Source organism: Miniopterus schreibersii, assembly GCF_964146895.1.
Source record: "Miniopterus schreibersii genome assembly, chromosome: X".
Classification (NCBI taxonomy): Eukaryota; Metazoa; Chordata; class Mammalia; order Chiroptera; family Miniopteridae; genus Miniopterus; species Miniopterus schreibersii.
The window spans coordinates 81,186,593-81,207,425 of record NC_138104.1 but is presented as its reverse complement, the minus strand read 5'-3'; the positions used below and the strand labels follow the sequence as shown (position 1 = coordinate 81,207,425).

Here is a 20,833-nt window from a genome sequence, read left to right as displayed (position 1 = left end):
CATCTGAGGTTTTACATGTGGTAGATACTGCTTGTGGCCTAATTCTATTAGGAATAATATAGAACCAATGTTTGTTTTCTTTTGCTTGTCTTTTTTGAAGTTATGATATTCTCAATCCATTTTCATTGGTACGAAATAATACGGAAGTCAATAAACTTTTTTTTAACAAATATTTTTATTAGAAAAGTAAATATTGCACAGGTCTTAACACCTGAACATCAAGTGTATTCATGAACAGCAAGTATCTTCGTGTAAACAGTTCCAGATGCAAGACCCAGATGGCACTCCGGGGGCGGGGTCCAGCCCCACCCCAATCAGCCCCGCCCCTCACAGATAAACTCTCGGGTACACAGTGGGGCGATGCGCCAAGTGCAGTTCGTAGGTGTATTTTTTCTTCGTGTCAAAGATCCCCCAAGTGATCCCTACACCCACCCCTTCCTACTCTTACAATTCATGCATCTCTGTAAGATCACTGCCTAGAACAGGTCGATAGTGAAGCTCTGATCAAAAAAAGATGCAAAAACAAAGAACACGCACATTCGGCCCCTTCAGATCATGAGATACACCAAACATCTCAATGACTTACCCTTCTCACCAGGGCCGGCTACGGTGCAGAGGCCAGTGCAGCCCAGCAGCTCTCCTGTCACACCACTGTTCGTCTTAACTGTAACAAAAAAATAAGGCACGTGCTACATACACATCCAGCCAGAAGCCTGGTTGGCCCCTAAACCTTTGTTTCATGCTACAGTACTGAGGGGCACACGCCACCTGCACACACACACACACACACACACACACACACACCCACACACCCCTAAGTTAAACACTTGATGCGCAGCTATTCGGAGCTGTACAGCCTCTTGATGACTCGGAAGCTGGTGCTCAGTGGGCATCAGGAACTGGCTGAGGGGGGTTGGGAGAGCTAAACAGCCCCTGGATCTTGGGCGAGAGGCGTGGGCCCAGGTGCAGCACGAGGGTCAGCTGGAAGGTGGGCACCAAGATGGGGTCGAGGGCCAGCTGGCCAACGCTGTGGCACCTCTTGCCCTGTTCTCCGTCGATGTCCAGCAGCGCCCCCCGCAGGCCGCACGGCTCGCTGTAGGCCAGGCACAGCAGTACTGTGCCCACCTGGCTCACCAGCTGGCCAGGCGTCAGCAGGCGCGCCGGGGCCAGGCTCTCCTGCAGCAGCTGCAGCAGGCTGGCACACGGGTGCTCATCCGCAGGGACTCCGAGGAGCTCCAAGTCGGGCAGGGGCACCCCACCCAGGTATGCTGCGTCTTCCCCCGGCCCAAAGCCACTGTCGCTGCTGTCCGGAGACTCGCATCCTGAGCTCTCCAGGCACGCGCAGCAGCTGATCTGGGCTGGGAGTTCAGGACACAGGCAAACACTAAGAGGAGGAGGGCGACGAGCGGCAATCCCAAAGGCCAGGCGTAGTGAGGACCGACGCTAGGACGTTTACAGGCGAGCTGAGGGTGCAGGAGGGCAGAGGACGCGGCTGGTGAGGTCGGCAGGAACCGCTGGGACAAGCACCGCCTGAATGGGCGCGCGAACTGGTGCTCATCCCGAGCGCTGCCCAGACGCGTCCCTTCTACCCACTCTCACCTCCCCCTTGGCCTGCCGTGGTCCATGGACTTACTTTTTAATGGATGGTCAAACCAACAATTTCCAAAGTACATAGGAACTGGGGCCAGTGACCATTCTGTAAGTCATGCGGTGGCATCAAGCCTTCTAACCTTAGCCTTAGGCAGTGTCTTTCTAGCCTTCTTGTGACAGAATGACTATGCAATGGTTTCTTGGAAAAAACAGAGTTGTTGGAGAATGCCATTAGTAATTAAATGTAATTAAAATGCACGAGTCATAGAGACAAACTCAGCTCACTTCACTTACTGGCTGAATAATCTAGGGCAAATCCCTTAATTTCTCTGAATCAAAGTTGTGTGGTGTTTTTTAAAATGTATCTTTATTGATTTCAGAGAGAGGAAGGGAGAGGGAGAGATAGAATCATCAATGATGAGAGAGTCGTCATTGAGTGGCTGCCTCCTGAACGCCCCCCGCTGGGGATCGAGCCCACAATCGGGGCGTGTGCCCTGACCGGGAATCGAACTGCGATCTCCTGGATCCTAGGTCGATGCTCAACCGCTGAGCCACGCCCGGCCAGGATGAATCAAAGTTTTTAATGTATATAAATGCGGTGGAAATACTCCAGGTTTGCAAAAATTAGCATGTGGTGGAATAACATGTTTTAAGGTTTATGAATGCTTAATATAAACTCTAATAACAGAACTCAATTCAAGGAACTCTGCTTGGACCCATCATTGTACCACGGATACACTAGCCAATTTCTTGGTTGCAAACACTAGTAACAAACTGGTTAAATTATGTTAATGGGCCTACTAATGACCTTTTACTGAATCAAGGTCCAATTCAGGAACACACATTGCATTTAGTTGTCATATGTCCTCAGTCTCCTTTATTTTGAGACAGCTCACTTTTAAAGAAAATTTTATAAACTGAAAGCAACAAATCAATATGACAAAAAGTCATAGACACCAACAAGAGTATGGTGGGCCAGTTCGCTTTTGAAGAGGAATGTCAGTTATTTTATGGACTGTCCCTCAATTTGGGTTGGTTTGATATTTGCTCACGATGAAATTCAGGTTATGAGCTGTTGGAAAGAATACCAGAGAAGTGCTGTGCCCATCACAGCTCATCCTTATCAGGAGGCATATGATCAGTGTCTCATTTTGGTGACAGTAACTGGCTAAGGTGGTACAGGCCAGGTTTCTCCCCAATCAAGCTATTTTTTCTTTTATACTTAGACACTTTAAGACTCTGTTTATATCCCATTTTTCATCCTACTTTCAGCCATTCATTTTAGCATCCGTTGATGATTCTTGCCTGAAATAATTATTACTGCAGTGTTTGCCAAATAATGATTTTCTCAATGTATTATTCCTTCTATATTTATTAATTGGAATTCTGTAAAGAAGAGCTTTCCCTCCTCTCCCATTAATTTATCTACTCTATTTGTATTACCTGAACTCATGGATATTTGTTTTAGTCTCTGTGTTATAATCCATTATTACTATTTATTTTGCCGCTCAATTGTCCCAGATTTGGCCAGTAGGAGCCCCCTTCACTGGCTCCTGTGTCCTTTTGACATGTCATTATTTTTTGAACACTTGTTTACTTTCTGGCACCACATAATATTTATGGACTAAATTTTCAAGTAAACCACCTCTATGTGATACCTTTATGTGATGGGGAGAAAGATGGGCGGGACAAGTAAGGAAAGAAAAAGTGGTATCATTTAGGAAGCAATCAGGGGGAAGATGTTCCTGTCACTTCAAAAGATAACAGTGTTTGTGAGTTTTTATCTATTACTCCATCAATGTTCCCTTTACCTTCAGCTATCCAGTAAGATCCAAGGAGTCTTCCAGTAACTTGCCAGTAGACCAAGTGGGCTGATCGAAGCAGCCCACAGACCGGTGCAGGTCTGGGCTCTTACCAGTGTGGGATGTGAGAAGTACAGAAACTGGTCTCAGTGTTGAGAAATTTTTATAGCAATTTGACGTTACATCATATCCGAACACATGATCAATAGACTCATCTCATTGAACAAGGTACAGACCAGTTTGGGTGCTATAAAGCTTGCACGGTGAGTCACATATAGAACAGGCTGTGTCCTAGTCATGCACAACAAACCATGCCATAGTGGAAGAGAGTCTAAGGTTAGTTTGCCAACTGTTACCCAAAAGTAGATCAAATCCAGAATTTATATTTAACTCTAACTTTTACATCATAAATTGTTAGAACTGGATGAACATTTGAAGACATTTTGGGAATGTATCATCGCTTGCTTTTAATTTAGATGAAAATTAAAAATGAATATCCTGAGCTTTCTGAATTACTTTAAAATATCTTCTTCCTTTCCTGTCAACATAGCTCTGTGAGACTAGTTTCTCTACTATAAATGTTAAGACCAAAGATAGAAATAGTTTAGCTATATATCATCCCCTACATGTGGCACTGTCAACAATCCAACTTCAATAGATAGGTTAACAAGCAATGAAGCTATTTGTCACATTTAAAACTTTTAAAATATTAATATACATGGGTTTTGTTCAAAGTGTGCATACAGGTATTTAGTGTGGGAGAATTGCTTTGACTCATAACTTTTTATTTAGTTACAATTGTGGAAAGATAAAGTTATGAATGTAATAGTGATTATTAATTGTCTATATATTCACTTTCAATGAATGCAGTTTTTAGAAATTTTTCTTGTTTCTTCTGATTATATTTATTTAAAATGCAGTTTTTCCCTGGCCAGTGTGGTTCAGTTGGTGGAGCATTGTCCTGTGTGTTGAAAGGTTGCTGGTTTGATTCCTGGTCAGGGCACATGCCTGGGTTTCGGGCTCCATCCCCAGTCGGGGGCGTGCAGGAGGCAGCTGATCAATGACTCTCTCATCATTGATGTTTCTATCTCTCCCTCTCCCCTCTTCTCTCTGAAATCAATAAAGATATATATATTTTAAAAATTACATTTTCACCCTAGCCAGTTTGCTCAGTGGTTAGAGCACCAGGCCAAGGACTGAAGGGTCCCAGGTTCGACTCCAGCCAAGGGCACATACCTCAGTTGCAGGCTCAATCCCTGGCCCCGGTTAGGGGTGTGTGTGTGGGAGGCAACCAATCGATGTGTCTCTCTCACATCGATGTTTCTCTCTCTCTCTCCCTCCCTTCCACTCTCTCTGAAAAGCAATGGAAAAATATCCTCGGGGGAGGATTAAAAAAAAATTACATGTTCATTGTATTTTACAAAAATACTGTTCCACCATGGATTTGAAATTAAAATTTTAAAGCTAGTTCTTTAAATAGTGCCTCAGTGGAGCCCCTGCCTGTCCCTCCACCCCAGGCTCACCTTGTGTGGCAACAACCCTATTTGTTCTTTGAGAGAAAGAAGAAGATGCTATTGAGCTAAGAACTCTGTCCACAAAATGCCTGAGTGTAGGAAAAAACATAAACTAACTCAATGCAAAACTACTTTAAGAAGAAAAACAAAAAATCAGCTAATGAAAATTCTCCCCATAAAAGCCAACCATGAAAAATCCAAACTGAATTAAATATACTTAAACATGTTTTTCAATATTAAAAAAAAAATCCTAGAATCAGAAATGTAAAAACTAAGAATGGAAATGGATAGACAGGTAGAAATAAATGCAAGAGAGTTGACTGAACTCAGGAAAAGAAATTGAAGTCAAAGTAAAAGACAACCATCTCAAATGAATAAATTACAAGGCACCCAGGGGAAGATAGATCCAAATGAAAATTTAATAAAGGATGCCGCACAAAGATGGGGGAAAAAGAAAATGAAAAGCAGGTAAGTAAGTAAAAAGGGTTAGAAAAAGTGGTTGAAATGGAAAATATACAAGAAAATGCCAACAAAGATATAATTTGAGTCCTGAAGAGAAACAACAATGGACGAGAGCTAATTTTTCAAAACTCTAATCCATGAAAACTTTCCAGAAACAAGAAAAATCTACATATTGAAAGGGTATGTGGATACCTGGGGAAACTGACCTGACTCTATCAACTCTGAGGTATATCTTAATAAAATTTTAGACTTTAGAGACAAAGAAAAGATCTTAAGGGCTTCCACGCAAAAGGTCAAATTACTAATATAAGAAAAAATTTACCTGGCATCAGACCTCAAGAGTAATACACAAAGTATTGCTAGAGTGGAACAGCATTTTCAAGAAACCCAAGGAAAGAAAATGCAAGCCAAGAATTTTATATCTAGCCTGGCTGCCATTTAAGAAATCATGTATATAGAAAACACGTTTCAACTTTGAAACACTCTTAAAACACACCAAAAGAGGCTTGACAAATGAAAAGACATCTTTTTGAATAGGAAAACAACATGTATATCAGTCAGTGTGCTCCAGAGAGTATATGAAATATACATATGTATACACACACACACGCACACACACAGAGGCAGTATTTCTGTTACAGTCTTGAGGCAGAATTCCTTCTTATAAGAACAGTCATATTGGATTAAGGGCCCACCCTATTCCAGTATGACCTCATCTTAACTACATAATTACATCTGCAACAACCCTATTCCCAAATAAGGTCCCATTCTGCGGTATCAGGGGTTAGAACTTCAGCATATCTTTTTGGTGGATGAAATTCAACCCACAGCAACATCATAAGAGTGTCTGTTCTCCCTAGGTTAATTAAGAAATTTAATGTGATCCCAATGAAAATAAAGATGTTTTTATGGAGCTAGACAGGTTGATCCTAAAGTTTACATGTGCAAAACTGAAAACAAAGAAAACACTGAAAAGGGAAAGTTACATAGGTGAACTAGCCCTGCCAGATATGAAAACAAGGCCTCTCTGATTAAAACAGTATGGTACTAGTGCATTAAAAGGCAGACAACCCAATAGAACATTCAGAGACATGCAGAAGTCCATATGGAAATTTAGTAAATGATAAAGGTGGCATCTCAACTCACTGGGTAAAGGCAGACTTTTTTTTTTTTAATCCTCACCTGAGGAGTGAGGATATTTTTTCCCATTGATTTTAGAAAGAGTGGAAGGGAGGAGCAGAGGGGGAGGGTGGGAGGGAGGGAGGGAGGGGGAGAGAGAGAGAGAGAGAGAGAGAGAGAGAGAGAGAGAGAGAAACAGCAATGTGATGGAGACAAATGATTGGTTGCCTCCCACACGCACCCTAATCAGGGGCGGGGATTGAACCTGCAACCCTCCAGTGTGTAGACGATCTAACCACTTAACCACGCTGGCCAGAGCAAAGGTGGATTTTTTTTTAAACTTTTTTTTTTTTATTTCAGAGAGAGGAAGGGAGAGGGAGAGAGAGAGAGAGAGAGAAAAACATCAATGATGAGAATCATGGATCAGCTGCCTCCTCCATGCCCCCTGCTGGGGATCGAGCCCATAACCCGGGCATGTGCCCTGACAGGGAATCGAACTGTGACCTCCAGGTTCATGGGACCATGCTCAACCACTGAGCCATGCCAAAGGGGGACTTTTTAATAAATAATGTGGGAGCAACAGGAGACCCATCTTGGAAAAGATAAAACTAGATAAAACATCTCTCAGAACACATAAAAATAAATACTATGCAGCTGTAAAAAAGAAGGATCTCGTACCCGTTGGGACAGCATGGAGGGACCTGGAGAGTATTATGCTAAGCGAAATAAGCCAGGCAGAGAAAGACAAATATCACGTGATCTCGCTTATATGTGGAATCTAAAGAACTGAATAAACTGATGAACAGAATAGATTCAGTGACTTGGAAGCATGGATCAGACTGACGAATCTGAGAGGGAAGGTGGGTGTGGGTGTGGAGAGATTAAATGAAGAATTTATATGCATTCATGCATAACCCAAGGACACAGACAATAGTGTGGTGAGGGACTGGGGGTGGGGGGTGGGGGGTGGAAGGGATCAATGGGGAGAAAAGGGGATACCTGTAGTATTTTGAATAATATTAATAATAATAAAACTAAAAAAACCCTACAACTTTATTTATTGATTTTAAAGAGGGTAGGGGGAGGGAAAGGGGGAGAGAGAGAGAAACATCAGTTTGCTGTTCCACATATTTATGCATTCACTGGTTGCTTCCTGTATGTGCCCTGACCGGAGATCGAATCCACAACCTTGGCATATTGGGACAACACTCTAACCAACTGAGCTACCCAGCCAGGGCGAGAGATCTAAATTTTAAAGAAAGATACCATACAAGTACTAGAAAAAAATAGAGCGAATTATTTTATAGCCCAAGTGTAGGAAACAGCTTTTCTAATTTGGCTCAAAATTCAGATGCAATAAAATAAAAGGCTAATAAATTTGGCCATCTAAAAATTTTTAATTTTAAATAATTTTATTGAAATATATTTTAGATATCATATAACGTATCTATTTCAATGATGTTTTAGTAAATTTACCAAGTTGCACAAGATCACTATAAATCAGTTTAGAACATTCTCATCACCCCAATAAGATCCCTCATGCACATTTACTGTTACTCCCATTTCCCACCTGATCCCTTGCTCCTGGCAACCATTACTCTACTTTGTGTTTCTACAGATTTGCCTTTTCTGGACATTTTATATAAATGACATCATACAGTATGTGGTCTCTTGTTATGGCTTCTTTTACTGGGCATTCTGTTTTTTTTGAGGTACCTTTATGTCATAGCATGTATCCATAGTTCACTCATTTTTATTGTTGAATAGTATTACTTGTATGGATATAGCACATTTTGTCTATCCATTCACAGTGTGGGACTATTATGAGTAATGATGCTAAAAGCACCATAAAAATATCAAAAGACAAATGACAGCTAGGAGAAAATATCTGCAACATACACCATAGATAAAGTACTAATATCTCTAATATATAAAGAATTTTCAAAATTTGAAAGAAGTCCAAAATTCCTACTTAGAAATGAGCCGAAGACATGAATAGACAATCCCCCCCCCCCCAAATATTAAGATGGCCCTTAAACATATTAAAACATGATCAAATTCACTTACATTGCTGGTGGGAATAGAGAATGTTGCAGTCATTTTGGAAGACAGTCTGGCAGTTCCTCAAAAGATTAAACATAGAGTTACTCTATGACCCAACCATTCCGCTTCTAGATATCTACCCAAGAGAAATGAAAACATGCATCCACACAAAAACTTGTACATGAATGTTCATGGCAGCATTATTCATAATAGCCAAAAAATGGAAACCACCCAAATGTCTACCAACTGATGAACAAAATGTGTATCCACATAGTAGAGTAGTATCCCACCATCAAAGGAATGAAGTACTGACACATGCTACAACATGGATGAACCTTGAAAACATGCTAAGTGAAAGAAGCCAGACACAAAATGCTACACTGTATGACTTCACTGATATGAAATGTCCAGCAGAGGCACTCCTTAGTGTCAGTACGTAGTTTAGAGGTTGCCAGGGGCTTCAGAGAGGGAAGAATGAAGAATGACTACTAATGGGCACAGGGTTTCTTTTGGGGGTGATGAAATGTTCTAGAATTGATTGTAGTGATCATCCCACAGCCCTGTGAAAATACTAAGAACCACTGAATTGTATACTTTAAATGTGTGAATTATATGGTATGTGAATTACACCTTGCTATAGCTGTAATTAAAAAACTCCAGTGAGATAACATTTCTTATCAGATTAGCAAATTATCTAGCTATAAAAAAAAGAAGAGACTGTGGAAGACCTGTATGAGGTGAAATGGGGTGGTTTCCGGGATGTATTATACAGTGAAAAAGAGTATAAATAGTCTCTTCTCATTTGTGTAACAAAAGGGAAATAAGTAAAAATGCATATATCTCTTTATTTTTGCAAAAGGAAACACAGGAAGGATGAATTAGAAAACAATGAAGTTAACTGCCTATAAGGTGTATGTGTGTTGGGGGAGGCAGGTGGACAGCATAGAATAAATCGAGGAGGAAATGGCCCTTACAGGGTATATCTTTTTGTGTAGTTTAATACCGAAAGGTCAGAGGAGACAGCTTCAAGGGGCTCCTACTGTCCAAATACAGGTCAACTGGAGCATCAAAATTAAGAGGACAGTAAAGGATTATAACCCACTGAATAAGATAGAAATCTATGAGACCACATTAATAATAAACAGATAAGTGTATCAATGGGGGGGAGAAGGGAGGCTTTTCCTTACAGCAATGCTGACATATATAAGGTCGTCCCCCAAAATGTATATACACACTTCTGAATAATTATAAAGGCAGTGTTTATTAAAATACATTTCATTTTCAAAATTGAGCTATCAGCTGTTAAAGTGTGTATACATTTTTGGGGATACCTTGTATATGGAAGGACTGGTAGAACTGTAAAATTGTCACTTTGCATCGATCACAGTAAATACTGATCTGGACATGAATCATCAATGATGCTAAATCTAAAGGAGAGAAAGTGTGATAAGGAGCAGGATATTTACATACTCTTATTAAAGTATGTACTTACTGATCATTTATTAGCTGCAACGGGCAGAATTGAAACCCTCCAGTGGAGAAAATGGACAACGCCTCAACTAGGCGATCCAAACATACATGACCAAAGGGGGACAAAAGGCAGGCGTGTGCTTCTGGATATGATCCTCAGAGGACACAGATCACTTTGAGGGTATTTTGGCTAAGAGACTATAACCTGAATCTAATTGTGAGGAAACACCAGGCAAGCTCCACGTGAGCAACACTGTAGAAAATAACTGGCTTGTACTCTTCAAAAATGTCACTGTCGTGAAAAAACAAAGGAAAGCTGAGAAACTGTTCCAGATGGACGGGGACTATGAAATCGTACTGGACTGGAACCTGTACTGTAGGAAAAAAAAATAATATAAAGGGCATTACTGGGGCAATTAACAAAACTGAAATATGGGCTATAATTACATATAGTATATACAGTGTCACATCACTGATAACTGTATATGGTTACATGAGAGAATATCTTTGTTTTAGGAAAATATGCACTGAAGTATTAAGGAGTAAAGTAGAAAAATGTCTGCAACCTCTTCTCAAACGGTTCAAATAAAATAAATAGTAATGTGCCCGGCCACTGTGGCTCAGTGGTTCAGCACTGACCTATGAACCAGGAGTTCACAGTTTGATTGCCAGTCTGGGCACAAGCCCAGGTTTCGGGCTCAATTTCCAGTAGGGGGTGTGCAGGAGGCAGTCAATCAATGACTCTTGTTATTGATGTTTCATTTTTATCTCTCTCCCCCTCTCCCTGCAATCAATAAAAACATATTTAAAAAATAAATAGTAATGTGTGTGTGCATACACACACCTTGGAAATATTGTGAGCTCAGTTCCAGAGCATTGCAATAAAATGAGTATTGTAATAAAGAGAGTAACACGAATTTTTTGGTTTCCCAGTACATGTAAAAGTTATGCTTACACTATATTGTAGTCTATTGAGGGTGCGATACCATTATGTCTAAAAAGACAATGTATGTACCTTAATTAAAAAATACGTTATTGCTAAAAAAGGCTAACCATCACCTGAGCCTTCAGCAAGTTGGAATCTTTTTGCTAGAGGAGGGTCTTACCTTCAATTTGTAAAGATGCACTGTCTGTGAAGTGCCATAAAAGAAGGTGTGCCTGCAATGACACAGATATAGATACACATACAGACATTGCGTGTATAGACATACACATATACATAAGAAACACTTACAAATCTATAAAAAGAATAAAACAGCCCTGGCTGGCGTGGCTCAGTGGTGAGAGTGTCAGCCCATGCACCGAAGGGTCACGGGTTCAATTCCCAGTCAAGGCCACATACCTCAGTTGCAGGCTGGATCCCTGGCTCCTGTCGAGGCTTGTGCAGGAGGCAGCCAATCGATGTGTCTCTCTCACATCGATGTTTCTCTCTCTCTCTCTCTCTCTCTCTCTCTTCCCCCCTCCCTCTCTCCCTTCTACTCTTTCTAAAAAGCAATGGAAAAAATACCCTCAGGTGAGGATTAAACAAAAGAGAGAATAAAACAAACATGGCAAAGTCTAAAATGGGCTGCAGTGGTTTGTACTGTGTCAGCCTGGCTGAGCCAGAATCTTGTTTCCCAGAATCCCCTTCCCTCGAGGTCTCAGGTAAGAGCTGGCTCAGGGGACTACTGTAAGAGATTTGGCATATGGAAGGGGAACAACTCTCAGATGATAGCTGGTGTGAAATGCAGGGGAAGACAGACACAGAGGTGCTGTCAAATTCCAGTTCTTCCTGACTGACCGAATCTTCCTGACCAACTGCTGGTCTAGTGCCCCCTCCCCTGGCCCATCCCCAGACTCTTGGCATTTCAAAGGCAACAGCCACCACCCCTCACCTCTCTGCCAGCCTCCCCTGGGCCTCGCTCTGGCAGCTGAATGGGCCTGGCTCCTCAAATTGACTTGTTGGTGACTCTTCTCACCCTCCAGCTCCCCTTTCACACACCGCCACCTCCCCAGCTCCCTCCCAGCTCTGTTCCCCCAATTCCCTATGACAAATTCTCACTCACAGTGGCCCTACTTCCCTGACAGAACCCTGACATTGGTGAATCTGAGTAAAGGATATATGCGAGTTCTCTGAATTCTTGCAGCCTTTTTTCAACTGTGAAATAGTTTCAAAATAAAGTTTTAAAAAGATTAAGTTCTACTTTTTTATATATTTTTCTATGATTTAAAATACTGGATGATCCTCTCACTAAAAGGTTAAAAAAAAAAAAAAAAGGTTTTCTATTTCTGGTACAAAACCTAAGTATGTGGAGTAGGCACTGACCTATTTCCTATGACAGGACCCCCTCTAAATGAGGTCCCGGTGGGAGAGTAGGTGGAGGAAGGCTTTGCAGCCTTCTGCTCGTTTCACCATTGACCTGATCTGAGGACACTGAATAAGGCAGAAGCAGCAGGTCACTGGGGGCTGGACCCAAACAATCCCTTCCTGCCACCTGATTGCACTGAGGGACCCAGACCAGACTACAACACAAGGGGCATTTTATTGCTAGAGAAACTGAGGTGCAACACATTTAACTGACATTCTGGTAGCTACTGGAAGATGCTGGATAACTACGCAGCCCTCAGCCATTATATTCACATGAGGGAAAAAAACAGCGTAAGAAGGCAGAAGATTAGAATCGGAGCCACAGATGGCTCTAAAATTACTTTCAGCAGTAACTGAAAATAGCAGAGCCAATATATCCGCCTATTGTTTTATTCATCCAGCTTCTCTTGAGGCACTATGCTATTTATTCCCTTTGGTAGAATTTAAGAGCAAATATTCCAAGGAAATCAGCATAGGATGTGGCAAAAAATTCATAAAATACCTAAATCCTAAATGTTCAGTTTTCACAGCCATAATTCAGGAAGTCTTATGCTTTGTAAATGTTGGCCAGCATTGCAGGGCAACTTTAATGAAATACACGTCTGACTTTTAAACCACAAGACAGAAAATCATTTAAAAAATAAAATGCTGGCTAGGGAATATAGTCAATAATATTGTAATAACTGTGTACGGTGCCAGGGGGTTACTGAAAATATTGGGGGCAACACTTTGTAAAGTATATGATTGTCTAACCACTATGCTGCACACCTGAAACTAATACAAAATAATATTGAATGTAAACTGTAATTGAAAACTAATTTAAAAAACATTTTTTTAATAAAGTAAAAACCGAATAAATAAATAAATAAATAAATGCCATCATTAGAGTAAGACTTGGTTCAGGCAAGAATCATCAATAGATGCTAAATCTAGTAGGTTAAATATTAGATGAGGAAATGAGTATTTACATAGTCTCGAAGTACCTCCCCACAAATTACTTATTAAATGCAAAGGGAGAAATACTGATTTTACAGTGGAGAAACCTGGCGAACACTATTTTAACAGCCCTAGTAACCAGACACATGGCATCACGTGCCTCCTAATGTGCTGATGGCACTGTGGACAGAGAATCAGTTCTGCGGGGTTCCTGCCCAAAATGAACATCCTGAAGAGAGTCACAAGGAAACATCAAACAAACCCAAATTGAGGGCCATTCTATTAAATAGCTGGCCTGTACTCTTCTAAAATGTCAATGTCATGACTGCCCAAGGCAGGCAAAGGAACTGTTGTAGATTAAGAGACTAAAGAGACGTCACAGTTAAATGCAATGTGCGATCCTGGTCTGGATCCTGGACTAGAAAAACAAAATTATTATACAAGACATTATTGGGACAATTGGCAAAATTTGAATAAGGATTGTAGACTATGGTATTACATCAAAGTTAAAGGTCTTGATTTTGATGGGTGTATTGTAGTAATGTAAAAGAAAGTCCATAAATGTCCATATGCTTAGGAAATACTGAAGTTCTTAAGAAATACCTTAGGGTAGAGAAAAAAGTAAAGTCAATGTGACAAAACGTTAACAGTTGGTAAACCTGGGTGAAGGATTTATGGAAGTTCTTTTGACACTTTTTTGGTTGTTCTTGTTTTAAACTATTTTCACTTTTCTGTGAGTTTGAAATTATTTCAACATAAAAAGTTGCAAAGGACAATTAAAACAAAAAGATGTACCCCCTATGGTCCATTGTATTGAAACTCAATGAAGAAGTCACATCGGTTCAGGGTCGTTAACATCAAGCAGGATTTTATAGGACCTGTGACCTGGAATCTTGGTTAGAAGAAAGTGTGTGTGGCACATTTTCAATAGACTGGGATCTATCTTTGCATTTGCTTGTCGTCTCCCATCCTTTTCCTTTGAAAGATGACAATGAACTTGCCTACTACGTTCATGGTAGTGTTTCTGGGGTGAGTCACACAGTAGGCCCTGACAGCTTTATGTTGGAGAGGTGGCACCGAGAGTAGAAACGCCACTTCCAATAATATTAAAAGAAATATTAAAGTAATGATAAACCTTTAGCTGTTTAGTCTCATCTGTTAAAACACGGTGAAATATACGGGACTGATTTACCTGCGAGGAAGGGTAGTCACAGGACAGAACTACTGATGTTTTCTAATTCCCAAACTGTTTTATTACTATCTTTGCTTCAGCCATAGAATTGATCGTTTCTTTATGGAAAAAAAATTTTTTTTAATTGAATTTTAATAGAGGGATAGAGAGAGAGAAACATGGATGAGAGAGAAACATCATCAATTGGCTGCCTCCTGCACGCCCCCTACTGGGGATCAAGCCTGCAACCCGGGCATGTGCCCTGACAGGGAATCAAACCCAGGGACCTCTTGGTTCATGAGTTGACGCTCAACCACTGAGCCACACCAGCCAGGCTCATTTCTCACCCTGTATCTTTCTCAAGTCTCCCTTCAAGTTCTGGTCAGGCTCTTCTACAATGTCTTACCCTCTGTTTGGGCCATTTATTGTTACAGTACCATCCAACGAATATCTACCAGACACAAACCTTACAGAAAGACTATACAGCAGGCATCTACCAGTCTGGAATTTACCACGAAAGTCACTTACACATTGTCTGTATCTCCAATTCTCTAGCTGTAAAATGCCCCTCTGAACAGGCAGATCTTGTCTTGTTAAATTTGGGCCACATCCAGTCAGCACATTAGGAAAGCTAGTGGGGAGAAGGAATATTTCATTTGGTGATACTTTCCCTGGCTTAAGGGAAGTTACAACATAATCGGAAGGACAGAAACACATCAGATGTTAAAGTGATTTGTGCAGAGGGCTGATTTAGAAATAAGAAACCTTAATCCTTGGTCTACCATGAATTCGCTGTGGCAAATAACATGATCTCTCTCTCTTTTCTTTTTCTTTTTTCTTTTTTAACCCTCACCTGAGGATATTTTTTGCATTGCTTTTCACAGAGAGTAGGGGGGGAGGGAGGGAGAGAGAGGGGGAGAGAGGAAGAGAGGGAGAGAGAGGGGAGAGAGAGAGAGAGAGAGAGAGAGAGAGAGAGAGAGAGAGAGAGAGAGAGAGAGAGAGGTCCATGTAAGAGAGACACATCGACTGGCTGCCTCCTGCATGAGCCCTGACCAGGGGCAGGGATCGAGGCTGCAACCAAGGTGCGTGCCCTTGGCCACAATCAAACCCGGGACCCTTCAGTCCGCAGGCTGATGGTCTAACCACTGAGCAAAAACAGCCAGGGCAATAACATGATCTCTGAAGGCTACATGCCTTATTTATAAAATGAGGCGGTTAGACTGGATGATGATAATAGCTGAAATTCACTGAGCACTAATTATATACCAGGCCCAATACTCAGCACTGAACAAAGATTAATGCATTAAAGCCTCACAATAATGCTGGGAGGTAGATATCACTATTATCCCCAGTTGACAGATAATCTGTAAGATCCTTTCAACTCCAATGTTCTATAATTATGTGATTTCAAGTTAAGTAATATGGTAAACTGTATTTGCCATGGTGGCCACAATATTTTCCATCCCACATGCTCTTTATACATGTGTGTGTGTGTATTTATCTTTTTGATTTCAGAGAAAGGGAGAGGGAGAGAGAGATAGAAACATCAATGATGAAAGAGTCAATGATCGGCTGCCTCCTGCACGTCCCCTACTGGGGATCCAGCCCGCAACCAGGGCATGTGCCCTGACCACAAATCCTAGGTTAATGCTCAACCACTGAGCCACGCCTGGCCAGGCCCACATGCTCTTCTTAAAGTGTGACTTTGACACTCCTGCTTTTGAGAGTTGGGTCTATGTCCCCCTCTCATTGAATTTGGGTAGGCTCGTGACTGGACAAAGTGATGTTATGTGACCTGAGGTTAGATCATAAAAGCCAACAGAGCTTTTATTAGTTTTCTATTGCTGCACAACAGATTACCACAAACTTAGTGGCTTAAAATAATATCCATTTATTAGCTCAGTCTGTAGGTCAGAATTCTGGGCACAGCATGTCTGGATCCTGTGCTCAGGGTCTCGTGAGGCCAAAATGAAGGTGTTGGCTAAACTTAGCTCTCAGAAAGTCACTGGGGATCATCTTAGAATTCTGCCTACCACATAGCTTCTTTTTGATTCTCATTTCGCTTGTTCTTGGAGCTTAGCCAAAACACTGTGAGGAAGCACAAGTAGCTTGTGGAGAGGAACTGAGACCTGCCCCCCCCCCCCAATGGTCCCAGCTGAGCTCCCAGCCAACAACCATTATCAACTTGCCAGCCATGTAGTGAGCCACTTTGAAAGTGAATCTTCCAGCCTTAAGCTGAGCGGCCCCAGCTGGCAGTCCATGGAGCAGATGAGCTATCCCCATTGAGTCCAGCCCAAGTTGCAAATTTGTGAGTAAAATAAAGGACTGTTGTTGTTCTAAGCTACTAAGTTTTGGGGTGACTTGTTATGCAGCAATAGGCAATTGAAAGCAAGTAATAACCTAAGTGAGAGGATCTTTTAGGACATTGGAGCATCTGCCAGTGTAGGCCTAAAATGTCATTCAATTCATGCTTGTTGATTTATTTATTCAAACTTATAATGAACTGATTTATACCAGTTATCCATGTTTGGAAGCCTAGCATTTTAAAAGGGTTATCTAAAAATTATGCTGCTTTCCTTTTGAGCAATGGCTATACTATATATTTTTAAGCTATATATGTGAAATACTTGGGATGTAAATGAACATAATGAATGTAATAACTTTTAGAGGTACAATGGGCTTGTTTATAAATCACTAAAGTGTTAATATTTCAATGTACATTCAATTACTTTTCAAGAAGTATTACTTTTATTGGAAAAGGTAAAAAACACTGGGAGAATAATAATCAGTTTTGTCATTAAGAATTTTCATCAGTGGGCCCTGGCTGGGTAGCTCAGTTGGTTAGAGTGTCATCCTGATGTGCCAAGGTTGTGGGTTCAATCCCTGGTCAGGGAACATATAAAGAATCAACCAATGAATGCATAAATTAAGTGGAACAACAAAATAGACGTTTCTCTCTCTAAAAATCAATTAATAAATGAATTTTTATACACAGATATTAACTGTTGCAGAATAGAAGATCCAAATACGCTCAAACAGGCTCCCCCTGAATAATGTGTTGATTACAGAAGGGGAAAGGTGCCTTTACAATGAAGTAACCTGGCAGACAACTCCTTAACCAAATGATCAAACTTAGTATTGCCAATGATGGAAACAAGTGACATCATGTGACGCATGTTTGTCTCTCTCTCTCTCAAATCAATAATAAATAAATAAAATTACAATGTCATTAAAGACAAAGAACACTGTAGACCTGCTCAAGATTAAGGAATTCCCAGGTTGCAGGCTCGATCCCCAGTGGGGGGCATGCAAAAGGCAGCCGATCAATGACTCTCTCATCATTGATGTTTCTATCTCTCTCTCTCCCTCTCTCTGAAATCAATACAGACATATTAAAAAAAAAGATTAAGGAAGATTAATCTAAAAGAGATAACTAAATGTGAATCTTGACTGCATCCTAGATCTCCCCCACTCCAACAAGAAAGAAAAAAAAACAGCTGTAAAACTTAAATATGCACTGCATATTAGATCACAGTACTATATTAAATGTCAAGTATCTGACTGGATTACTGTATTGTGGTTAAGTTAGGAGAATGTCCTTGTTAGCCAGAAGCTGGAATATTGAGGGGTGACCTGTAACTATGTCTGCAAGTAACACTCCGGCAAATTGTGTAAGGACTAAAATTCTTTACCCGGTTGAAGAATTTTGTATCAGCATCTAATCAACACTGTCCACAAACTGAGGAGAACAAGCAAAGTTTCCCTCCGCATAAGCCGAGGAAAAGCAGGCGGCCGAACCCTCACCTTCCTGGGTGGTAGGTGGAGCTTTGAGAGTTTTAAGGTGGCCGCAGCACGATGGGTGCAAACGATGAGGCTGCAGTTCCACCTCTGCTAGAGGGGCACACACACAGACAGGCAGGCACACACGCACATTCAGGTACTCACGCGACGGCAGGCACAAGGACCCGGCTGTGCTCTGGGTCCCAAAGGCACACGCCAAGAGCAGCACGTGCTGCCGGACGGACGGACGCACTTTACGGCAGTCGCGTTAAGGCACACGGGCGAAGCCGTGCTCCTGCCCAGTAAGGCCCGCAAGACAGCGGGAAGTGCCGTCTGCCTCACTTTACGGCAGTCACTGAAGGCCCGGAAGTGAGAACACAATCCCGCCCCCAAAGGCGCACACACGATACAGCGGCACGTGCTGTATGGTGCGCTTTACGGCAGTCAGGCCAAGGCGCGAGGCCGTGGGCGGAAGGCACATCCGGGTAGGCTGCGGCTTGCGGTCTCCACGCCGCAAGTCATTGTGAGCTGGCAGTTGATCCGTTGGGGCTCCCGCAACTCGGTGGTCATGGCGGCGATGGCCACACTGTGGCGGAAAGCATGAGACCACGTGAAGACCAAGGAGCTCCGGGATTCCGTGACCAGCACACACTTTTGGGGCCCCCTGGCCAACTGGGGCCTACCGCTGGCTGCCTTTAGGGACATGAAGGCGTCTCCGGAAATCATCAGCAGCCGCATGACAACAGCGCTCATCTTCTACTCATTGGCCTTCATGTGCTTCGCTTACCGCGTACAGCCTCGAAACCTGTTGCTGATGGCCTGTCACGGCGCCAACTTGACGGCGCAGAGCATGAAGGCCGCCCGCTACCTGGGCTACAATTATGGTGGCGAGCAGACCGCTGTTGCCGCCACTGCCGCTGCCACCACCACCGACACCACAGCGTGCGCGTGCGACCCCAATCTGCAGTCCTTGAAGTGAGAGTCTTTTTAAAAAAATTTATTATTATTATTTTTTAATATATCTGTATTAATTTCAGAGAGAGAGAGAAACATCAATGATGAGAATCATTGATCGGCTGCCTCCTGCACGCCCCCGACTGGGGATCGAGCCAACAACCTGGGCATGCGCCCTGACTAGGAATCCAACTGCGATCTCCTAGATCCTAGGTCGATGCTCAACTGCTGAGCCAGCCTGGTCTGGCTGAAATGAGATTTTTTTTTTTTTTAAATATATCTTTATTGATTTCAGAGAGAGGAAAGGAGAGGGGGAGAGAGAGAGAAACATCAATGATGAGAGTCATTGATCAGCTGCCTCCTGCTCGCCCCTGACTGGGGATCGAACCCACAACCCGGGCATGTGCCCTGACCGGGAATTGAACCCGAACGCCTGGATCCTAGGTCGACCCTCAACCACTGAGCCATTCCCAGCAGGCCTGAAATGAGATTCTTGATGGCTGAGATGGCCCTGTCGAATCTTTGCATGTTGCAAGCACTGAACTATTATTCTTCCTAAAGACTAATGGAAAGTTCAGTTTTTACTCTAAAACAGTGCAAATCTCATTTAAACCTACAGTTTGGTTAAAAAAAATAGAAAGGACAGAACTGAAGCCGAGTGTCACCTCTTTCTTCATCTGGATATAAAATGTTTTGTAGAAGGTGAGGAGGGTAGATTGGTTGGTCTTTTCTTCATGGGACCTGCAACTCGAAGGTTAGTTTTATATGGGGAAGACAGACTGTCTGAAAGATGTTTCAAATTATCTAACTAATTGCTTTTCTAATTTTCTTAAAGCTCTCTTGGGAACATGATTTTGTTACTTGTTTTGGGTGTCCAGGCCTAATAAGGATGCTTAGCACACATGACTTTAGAGTAGGTAGAGCCACAAATCTCTTTACACCAAAAAAAGTCCGGGAGCTATTTCTATTGATGGAAATACTTGGAGGTGAGTTTAAAGGAAATTAGTGAAATCCAGTTTAGACTTTTAAGGAGTACTTATTAAGAGAATCTAGAATCTCTTGGTGACTGAGAGCAATTATAGAATCTTCCATGGAAACAGAATAGGGAACTCTGAGGTTAGTTGTTGTCAACCCTGGACTCTAGGTAACTAGAAAATAAAAATGACAAAATCATAACCCTTTCCTCTTTTCCACATGCCTAAAAATGGGGGAAATGGCAGTTTGTAAAACTGGTTAACCTATCTGCCTGTGTTGAACACTAGCTATGGCTAGGAGTGAGGGTCTGTGGTCAACAGTGTTAGTCCAGAGTATCCCCGCAGGAATCTCACAGGTGCTATGGATTTTTCTTAAACCAAGGAGCAGAGGAGGAGGGAGAAAGAGAACGGTGGGGCTGCGTGAGGCCATTCTGCCACAGAGGCTGCCCTTTAGAATTTGACCCAAAAATCTCTCCCTATCTCTGGAGGATGCAGGAAGTTCCAGGGTGGTCTGCTGGGGAATCCCAATATATGTGTTTAAGACTACTTAAACCCTGCTTTTGTTAAATATTTCAAATGCAAAGAAATTGAAAACTATCTGAGCCTTGGCCTAGTAGCTCAGTTGGTTAGAGTGTCAACCTGATACACCAAGGTATTGGGTTCCATCTCCG

The 20,833-nt window shown here is 42.1% G+C and overlaps 1 protein-coding gene across 1 annotated transcript; it reads left to right on the top strand.

Annotated features, from left to right (window-relative positions):
* Positions 1-5,347: 5,347 nt before the first annotated feature.
* On the top strand, positions 5,348-19,213 carry MPC1L (mitochondrial pyruvate carrier 1 like; the record flags this gene model as incomplete). The annotated part of the gene is made up of 2 exons (XM_081125413.1): positions 5,348-5,374; positions 18,851-19,213. The coding sequence occupies 2 exons, from the start codon at positions 5,348-5,350 to the stop codon at positions 19,211-19,213; spliced, it is 390 nt and encodes a 129-aa protein (XP_080981539.1).
* Positions 19,214-20,833: the final 1,620 nt, after the last annotated feature.